General features: G+C 34.8%; 1 protein-coding gene and 1 non-coding gene across 3 annotated transcripts in view; both read left to right on the forward strand.

The window, feature by feature from the left end:
* QSER1 (glutamine and serine rich 1) overlaps window positions 1-4,389 on the forward strand; it is a 65,570-nt gene extending 61,181 nt beyond the window's left edge. For both annotated transcript variants that reach the window (XM_032488416.1, XM_014568087.2), the window contains exon 13: window positions 755-4,389. In XM_032488416.1, coding sequence (XP_032344307.1) covers window positions 755-895 — 141 coding nt within the window. In that variant the 3' untranslated portion in view covers window positions 896-4,389. The remainder of the gene's footprint in view (window positions 1-754) is intronic.
* A 4,084-nt stretch (window positions 4,390-8,473) lies between these two features.
* LOC116666745 lies at window positions 8,474-8,577 on the forward strand. Its single transcript, XR_004323642.1, has one exon. It is a non-coding gene; the product is annotated as a U6 spliceosomal RNA (small nuclear RNA).
* The last annotated feature ends 1,539 nt before the right edge of the window (window positions 8,578-10,116 follow it).

Below are 10,116 nucleotides of genomic sequence, written 5' to 3' on the forward strand. Positions count from 1 at the left end.
CTTTATTGCATTTTCTTCTCTCGTAATACATAATGATCCTGCTTTAATTAAGTCACTTCAGTCACTACTTTAAATATCTCGCTGTCCTCCTTATCATTAGAATCGCCTTATCTCAGAGACATTGCAGAGAAATGGGGTTTTGGCGCCTTGGCATGAAGAAATAATAGTTAAAATTTAATTGTAACTTTTAAGTATCATAATTTAAGTTGCTCAGAAATGATGTATGACAGTAATACCACTTGGTGGATGGGGATGTAAGGATTAATTTCCTTAGAGGTTAAATGTTTGTAAACAGTAACCTTTTTTGACAAGCATTATCAGTTTTTTAATTAAAAATGGTTAAGTTGGCTCAAGGCTATACATGATGTATTTGCTAATGGTCTGGTATGGGAAGATATTCTTAAATCTAACCTGTCTAGCAAAGATGGTCATGCAAAGTACGTTAGCAATTTTTACAATGCTCTGAAACGCAGAATTGACCGATTTGTTTGTCATTTGGTTTTTAAGACAACTGGAACTGAGAAAGTCTGAACCACTTCCTCCCTGCCCCCATGGAGCGAGAAATGATAGGATTAGACTTCACCCAAATTTATATGAAATAATCATTCTCCATGGATGGAATTTAAAAAAAAAAGATCTGTACTTGTAGGTGAATTTATAAATCCTCTTTTCATTCAGGATATAGAAACAGTAATCCCTCATGAAGAGTGATAAGTATAAGTGATAAGTAATTTGGCATTTCTTTTTATTTTAGATTTCTTCTGTGCAGAAAAAAAACGAAGATTTAGGACAAGAAGAAATTGTCCAACTCTGTATGAAAAATGTAAAATGGGTGGAAGACCTATTTGAAAAATTTGGAGAACTTCTAAATCATGTACAGCAGAAATGTTCTTAACATTTCCTCAAAAATTCCATTTATTTTCTAGCACTAATGAGATGGCAGAGGCGGGTGGTCAAGGGGGGTCAAGGGCCTCAGATAATCGAATGTCAAGCAGTGGTCTCCTGCAGGCACACCTGCTTTGATCATGAACTTGCATCACAGCCTTGCTGAGGGACAGTGGTGCTGCCAAGGAAGTCAGTCCTTTGGAAATGGACCTAAATCCCACCACATTTTTATCCTAATGAATGATTTTTCTATTTTGTAAACCATTGGGTAACTGAGTTTTATTTTCAGAAATGTTTTTTGACAAAGGATGAAGCATGCACTAAATATAATTTTTCTTTATTGCTAGAGAGATAACACTTAAGTAACTTGATTACTTTTTCCTGACTCTCTGACTAAACACCAGAACGAAAGAGAGGTAGCAGAAAGCACATGTTAATATTTACGTCTGGCCACAAAACAGAAAGTATTGTACATTATGTAAACAGATCTGGTGTGATGTGACATTCTGTATGAGAATATCATCAATTTAAAATGTAAAATTCAGAAACTGCATTCTGCTTTATGAACTCCTTTTACTCTTAACATGTTCAGGAAACTGGATGTGGAATTGGTGCAATTCTATGACTGCTTTTTGTGTCAAATTATATCGTGATGAGAAAACAATGACATACTATTTTCCCTATCGAAGAAAAGTATTTTCCTTTATACTGTTTTTCCTTTGGAAAAATTTTCAATTGTACATTTTATTTCACTAATAGTTGTATTTTTCACAAGGAAAATGTTGTGGTTATGATTATGTTCAATGTATCTGTACTACACTTTTCATTATTTTCAGTAAATCTTATTTAGTTATATATTGAATTTCTATTGTGAATTCTCTCCTGAGGTAACCATTTTTGTTTATACAGATTTGCTTCAGTGTTATCCAGAAAACGCATTCAGTACTAGAATTAGTTTAGCTTTATAAATGGGGTTGTGTTAGACACTGCAGTAATTTTCTAATTCCATGAAAATAAATTTCTTAGTAAACTAGCACTTGGTTAACTGATTTGTCAAAATAAAAATTAACCACACTGTACATTTTGAAGAATAAAATTTATAATTAGACTGCATGCAGTGTTCAACACAGCTCACTGACCTAACTCTCGGAACTGGAAGTGGTAGAGTCCTCCTCTGGTGCCTTTCCGACCTTTATACATGCTGTGGTAGCTCTCTTTAGTTTCATAGCTAGTGTTTCAAGTAGTTTAGCTGAGACAGTGAATGTATTAGGTTCAACATGACCTTGTGTTTTCTTTGTGTTTGCCAACAGGATGCCTTATTTGTTTGAGAAAAAGATTTACTAGTGTCCTTCTAAACGATCTCCTTTTTTAGGATTCTAAAGTTGTTAATCATCATACTTTTGTTTTATTTTACCACCATTTAGTGCCTTAAGTCCTATCAAAAAAGCAGTGTTACTGCTTTATGCCCAAATAAGACATGCTTATGTGGATATTGCTGTTAATCTTGATTTTGAGTTAACATGCCAACTTCATATACTTAAAACCTCAGTAAAGTGGCAAAGAATTGAAGGTAATGTGACTTGATTTGAGAATAAAACATTGTAGCATTTGGGTGAAAAATGAGTATTTGAGTTAAGCTTACATATTTATTTCTGATGGTTATCGTATTGAAAGCAATAATCCTAAATCCAGCAATCCTTGTATTTACCATTAGACAAGATAGTAATAGAAATTTCTCTGAAGGATTAAATCTTCCATTTCTGAAAGTTTTTTAAAAACTTGTTTAGACAGCTTATTTTGAAACCAAAAGTAACCTATTAGATTCATTTTTCCTAACTCAAACGAGAATATCAGCAGTGAGAGCATCACAAAATTAATTTTGCTAAGTGGAGAAGAGTAGGAAGCAGCCATACTTCTTTCCAATACTGACTCTGGACAGAATTGGTTTCTTTCATTTCCAAAGTGCAGAGTAGGTAACTACATCTCCTGTGTAGTTTTGTAGGTATACGTCTTTCCATTACTTCCCCCAGCTTACTTCCCTGAATCACTGATGGTTTAAACATTTTTAAAAGCCATCTTGCATTTAGGTAACTCTTGAAGTACATGTTTGAAATCACTAGTCACATTTTTTTTCCATGATAAGGCTCATGGAAAACAGACATTTCCTTAAAGGTAATCTTGTTTCCTATAGAAAGTAACCCATTTCCTTTTCAGCTGCATTCAGTTGCCCTCCAGCTGTTTGCAGTTGTATTCATATTAGTTAATTATTTTCATTAAATCAGAGGCCAAGCCTATGCTACTGCCTGGAGGTGACCCAATTGTTTTGCACCATCTTCTCATTTGATCTGTATAGCAGAGGCCAAGACATCAAACTCCAGCCTCAGTGAAAAGTGGGACTATTACAATGACATCCATATATGAGTCCTTTCTTTGTACTAAGTTGAACAAATACCTAGCTTGTTAATATTCACATTCCTTGCCAGGGAGTTTGAAATTTATAATATAGAAATAACCTTAGGTTGTAGATGGAGTTCAAGAGAAAAAGCACATGTTGCTACAACCCAGGAAAACATTTTTAAGAAAACTGGATTTTCCTACCTACAGAAATACAGAAATAACTTACTATAAAAAACCATTTTATGTTGGTGTGTACTTTAGTTCGGATTAGTGGTTGAAGAAGGGGCCTCCTTATTCCCAATTTCATGATGACCCAGTTTCAACTTAATTGATATTCTGATGAAGTCGTAAGTTTATAATGATTTATGAATTATATTAAGTCAACAGTAGAAACTGTCCATTTTTCTATTATGCTGTCAAATAGAAAACATTGGTAAGGTAGAAAAATCTAAATTTAAAATGGCTTAGAAAATATTCAGATTACCTTTAAATTTCTAAATTTCTTTTAATTTCTAAAACAGTGAAAATTATGGATGACTTATACATTATTATTCTCAAAGTCTCAGTCTTTTTAATATATATATTTATTTTTGTTAAAGCAGCTATTTTCCAACCTATGACTTTGGAAATATACTCATAAAACTAATATGGCAGCAGGGTTATTGAATCAGCTTTGAGTCCCAGAAGTTGCTTCAGATGTGCAAGTTGTGAATTTTTATTGTGTCTGTAAAATACAGTTTTTGTTTTAAACTGTAGTTCCAACAGTTTCTCAAAAATACTTTTCAAAGAGTGAAACAGCCCAAGATAACTGCTTCTGTGTCAATTACACTTGACACATAACTGCACAAATAAACCATGTACTCTGTTGGTTGTACATTAACTTACACGTACAACTTTCAGCTTCTGTGTTCACAAATGCATGTTTTCGCAAATCACAGTTATTTATGTGACAATAATTGAATTTAAGGATACAAAGAAACTGCATTTGTAGTCCAGAGTTTTAAGTGGTCCATAATACAATGTATGGAAATGTGAAAGACAATTTTGTATATTTGTTTGTTACTAACTCAGATCATTAAAATGAAAACAATTTTTTAAACAACAAAATCAGAATGTTTTGGGGTTTGGTTCTTTTATTTTCAAGAATTGAAAACTGAGGTATTGTCCATGCATTGTCATGTTACAGATTCCTCACACAACACACACTGTACTATAGATTCCTAAATACAGTTATTAGGTACAAGTGGTGTAGGGCCCACCCTTCACTTTTTCAAATGATTAAGTTGTTATTTGATGAATTATTCTGCTTTGGCAGACAATATCAGAAAATACCCTAGAGTTTCTGTGTTAAGATACAACTCTTTCAGGCCTTTTCTACCTACAAAGAAGTATAATTCATTAAATCACCTTTCTAATTTTTATTTGAAAATAATGCATAGCTGGAAGTAATTGCTGATACCCAGATACTTTTATCTATATAAACTATTGAACAGGTAAAAAGGAGTTTGTCTTGACTGATCCTTTAATTTTCAAATGAAAAAGACTGCCTTATATATAATATATTAAAATATTAAGTATTTCAAGTAAAAAATAACGTGTTGGCTAGGTTTTAATTAGTTTTGATAGTAAAAGCACTTTTCATTCTTTGATTTATTTTACACAGTACAAAAATAAATCTAATCAATGACCTCTATCAAAAAGTTTTAGAATCCTGTAACATTCCTGTTGTATTCTTTGGTTGCTGAAATTGCTGTTCACTTTAGGAAATAGTCATTATTCAAATAACATATATTGCAAACCTAAATAATAGTACTTATACTATATTGCTTCATAAATGTCTTGTTACTATATAGTTCTTTTTATTGGCATTTTTAAAATGTACTTTGTGTCTCAGAGAAGGTCTCTAAACTCAATTATTTAACGTGACCTCAAGAAAGATGTGAAAGAGGATACTTCTACTCTTTGCTTTCCATGTGGAAATGTTTTTATTACCAGAAAAATAATAAAGCTACTCATTCTTACTGTATTTAAAAAAAAGAGAATACAAAAAAAAGTTTTTGAAGAGGCCATAAGTCACTTCCTGCTAAGTCTTGACATCAGCCTAGAACATACTCTCAAGTTCCCAGTATGGGATGGGTCACAGGTGTTTAAGTCTATGGATTGACCCTTTTCTGTAGTGTGGCTTTAAGTAAATACCTAGATTTCAGAGACACCCGTATTTAAATGAAAATGAAAAGATATATTTCTAAGTGAAATAGAAATTATCTGGATTATTGATCATTTTAGGTTATATGTTCTTCAATTAGCATGAATAATTTAGAACTGACTGGTTTCAAATAAAAGGAAGATACAATTACCTATTAGTCTATTGTTAAACCTTATCTATTTTGTGATGTTAATCAGGAGTCAAGAAGTTGCTTTGCAAGAATAGCTTATGTTTTATATAATTTACCTGTAATGTATAGAGAGTTTTCTCTCAAATCAAATACAGATTTTCTTTTAATTTAGCTTCTTACAGTATTTAGACTAAAGCAGCAATTAAAATCATTTAAGACTTAGAGTTTAAAAAAATGCACATGGTAGAAATGTTTTTCCTTAAACTGCAGCCAAAATTATATTTTTCCTGTTCTTCCTCTCTTCAGAACCAGTTCCATGGCTTTTCATTGCCTTTAACCCTCTCTGTCATAGATTATAAAGCCATTTATGAAATGATCCTTCTTTCCCCATTGTGGCCCAGGCTTAAAGAATGTGTATTTTTTCTTGCCTTCATGTTCCCTCTGCTGAATTATTCTTCATCTCTTAATTTTTGCATCTCACTTTAACATCACTTCTGTCCAGTCAGACTAGGGTTTAACCCTCTGGACCAGATCATATGCCCTGTGATTCCTTTAATGTAGGATCTACCACATTGTGTTGTGGTTGCTGGATTGGTGGTCTCTCTCTCTCGTGTTCGATCCTGTCATCTGATGATAGGACTATATGTGTTTTCCTCTCCATTGCATCCCCAACATCTAGTGCAGTATCTGGTCTCGTTAAATATTTGATGAATAACTGGATATATGAGCGGGAAGTTACAGGGAACATAAAGGTAAAAACAGGAAAGTACTCATTGGGATTTTTTAATAAAGGTGTTCATGATCTTAATGAGCAATAGTAGTTGCAACATCAGAAGAAAATGACAATATTGAGTTTGTATAATCAGAAAATTGCTTGTATTTTATGCAAAAGTCAAATGTAGTGGCCATCATTTTCTGTATTTTGTCCTTGTATGCAGAGAGCCCAGGGACCAGGACTTCACATTCCGTTTTTTGGGCTTGAGACTCCCCAGATGGAACAATTAGGGAACAAAGTACTGGTGAAAAAAAAATAAATGAATGTTTCTGTTAGATGTACTCTCTGTGAACAAAATACTCCTGGGACGAGGGTTCATTACTTGGGGAGGGTCAGAGAAGGCTTCATGGAAGCATTAGTGATTAAGCCATGGAGCCTCAGGTTGAGAGGACTTTTAAACAGCTGGATAAAGAAGGCATAATACTTAGTTTATATTCAGGAGAATGGTTTTCAGTCCTGACACTAAACAAGCTCTGTCCTCAGGCATGTCGTGTGAAGCCTAACCTGAATCTGTTTTCTCATCCTGAAAGTAAGGTAAGAAAGTCTTCTAAAGATGTTAATGAATGTTGAGAGGAATGCAGAATAGTTCAGTTTGGCAGCACCTAAAGAGAGGTATAGCAGAATAAGAGTGGCCTTATACTATTTACAATCTTTTACTAACTTGCAAGACTTCTATCACAATCGTTAAGTAGGTATTTTATACATACACACCCTAGCAGCACTCAGTTCATCTTGAGATACTACTGTAAGATTAATGAGGATCATGTCTGGTATCATCAGTCAGTTGTGAAGTACTTACGGTCTGTATCCACAGTTATCACCTTTATATCTTCAATAGCATGGAGACTTTTACACAGTAGGCATTTAATAGGTATGTGTTGAATGGATGGATGAGAAATGAGAGTTTCTTTGGAATCAATTTAAAGTGTGTTCAAACTGGCCTCTAAGTAGTTCAAAATGCTGTATTGTCAGTGATCCATTCCCTGCTTTCTCTTTCTACCTCTGGAAGAAAATCTCTCTCTTATAGTCCCCACCCTTTGCAAGTCATTCAGAATTCTCACTGTGCTTGCTTCTCAGCAGACCAGAGTCCATTCTCTTAATTCTTATTTGTAACTTCCACTTAATCTATGGCAGTTAATGGGCTATCATCAGAGAGCAGCTGTCTTTAAGAGAAGCAAGAGAATTCAAAACACTAGCAACAAGCCTAACAGAAAACCTGGCTTCAGAATGAGATTTTTTAATTAGCCTTGTTTACATAGACTCTTTATCAATGACTTAAAAACTGTTAATGGGCCGATCAGTAGAAGGTCTTTTCAATGCCAGTACTTCATTGAGTTTATTATAAGATAATGTTATTTGACTACGGTAGAAGTCAGGAAGTTAAGGTTTTTCACAGCCAATACTAATGCAAATGCATTAACATTATCACAGGAGTTTGCAAGCAATTCACTGTCAAAAAGATTAAAAGCATTGCAAAGTAAAAATTTGCCTTTTTTAAGTATACCCAAAAGTTAAAAAAAAAATCATAAAATAATACACCCCTACTGCTTATGAGAAAACACACTCCCATCCAAATGAGAAAGATGAGAGGTCATCACTAACTGGAGGCTGCGCACCACTGTTAATGTTCTCAGGCTGCTATCACAAAATACCACAGATTAGATGGCTTAAACAATGGAAACTTATTTTCTTACAGTTCTGGAGGCTGGAAGTCCCAGATCAAGGTCCAGCAGAGTCAGCTGCCAGCGAGGGCTCTCTTCCTATCTTGCAGATGGCTGTCTTCTCACTGTGTCCTCAAGTAGCAGTGAGAGCAGGCTTCGTCGTGCCTTATAAAGGCACTAATCCCAACATGAGTGTCCCTCACTTATGACCTCATTTAACCCTAATTACATCTCAAAGGCTCCATCTACAAATACTACCACGTTGAGAGTAGATTATTAGCTCACTAGGGCAACAGAATTGGGCCTGGAATATAGGCTGATCCAGGACCCATTTAACAGAGCTAAAAATTGATGACCTAGGCCTCCACCTTAGGAAATTAGAAAAAGAAGAGCAAATCAAAACCAAAGTAAACAGAAGAGTGCTCGCTTCAGCAGCACATGTAATAAAAGTGGAATGCTACAGAGATTAGCATGCCCCCTGTGCAAGGATGACATGCAACCTTGTGAAGTGTTCCATATTTTTACTAACTACCATATATAAAATAGATAAACAACAAGTTTATACTGTATAGCACAGGAAACTATATTCAATATCTTATAGTAACCTATAATGAAAAAGAATCTGAAAAGGAATATATATGTATATGCATGACTGAAACATTATGCCGTACACCAGAAATTGACACAACATTGTAAACTGACTATTAAAAAGAAAGAATGGATCCTGTCCCTCCTTGATCACGCTCAGGTGTTAAGCTTCACTAATTTCCAGCTGATTGCGCTCTTGTTTTTAACAATTTATCCTGGGCATAAATTGCCCTACAAACTACTCTAATCGAGGCTCATTTGAAGGAATAGTACTGAGGTCAGTGTTGAATGTTTGTTCAGATTCCATGAGGGCTCCCCCTTGCTGTCTTAATTCGGATTTTCGTCTGAAAACTAGTCAGCCTACAGTTTAGCTTGTATCTTGAATCTCCTTCCAGTTGTTTTTCACCATAACCTGTACTGTCCTTGTGAATTCTCTTAGACTTGGTCTTCTCCATGCTCTGCTGCAAATCAAGTCACTTCCTTTGGAAAGAGATGAGTAGTTATCTTTTTTATATGACCTGCTTCTACTGCCAGACAAAATTTCTGAGCCAGGGCTCTGAAGCTAGGTGGAACATGATGGCAAGCTTCTCTCTAAATAACATCACTTAAGAGCTGAGTGCTCATGGTAGTGGAGCAGCTGAGTGGGGAGCAGCTGAGCTCTTGGCTTGTCTCTCCTGACATGGAACCAATGCTTGATGAGCCAGGGCAAGGATGATTAGGGTCCCAGTATTCTCAGCATGTCACACCCAAGATAGAGCCTCCATTCCATCAGTGGGAGCTAGGAAGAAGAAGGGAGTCCCCACCTCTCAACCATACCCTACCAGGACTTAGCCTCAAAAGAGGGAGTTGGGGGCAGAATGAGAAATGCTGATTTTCTGTTCCACCTAGAACGAAAGTCCTCCCACTGGGAGCTGGGGTACTAGGGAACCCTGCAGCAGTCTGGAGTACAGTCTCTTCCTTGCTGAGTTGAGAAGAAGAAGGAGGGAGTGGTCTGGACTCAATACCACAGACTCTTGCTTTTCTTACTCAGTTTTCATACATTTTCTTGAATAGATGTTGCTATATTTGCTATTTGTGCTTAGGACCTCCAGCTGTTAAAATTTTTAAGTGAAAGTTTTTATGCAAAACTACAATGGTCCATATTTGATATGTGTATGAGTCTTTGTATCATGTTTGCATTTGATAAAAATAATGATTAAATATATTTATAATAACATGTAAAAATATAAACTATATACATGTTATATATATATAATTTTCAGTCAAACATTCTTTTTTTAAAAATTCTTATTTCTTATTGAAGTGTAGTTGATTTACAATGTTAGTTTCATGTGTACAGCAAAGCAATTCATATACATATTTTTTTTCAGATTCTTTTCCAATACAACTCATTACAAGAAATTGAATATAGTTCCCTGTGCTATACAGTAGGTCCTTGTGCTTATCTACTTTATTTTATTTATTGAAGTACAGT

The sequence above is a fragment of the Camelus ferus genome, chromosome 10, assembly GCF_009834535.1.
Source record: "Camelus ferus isolate YT-003-E chromosome 10, BCGSAC_Cfer_1.0, whole genome shotgun sequence".
Lineage (NCBI taxonomy): Eukaryota > Metazoa > Chordata > Mammalia > Artiodactyla > Camelidae > Camelus > Camelus ferus.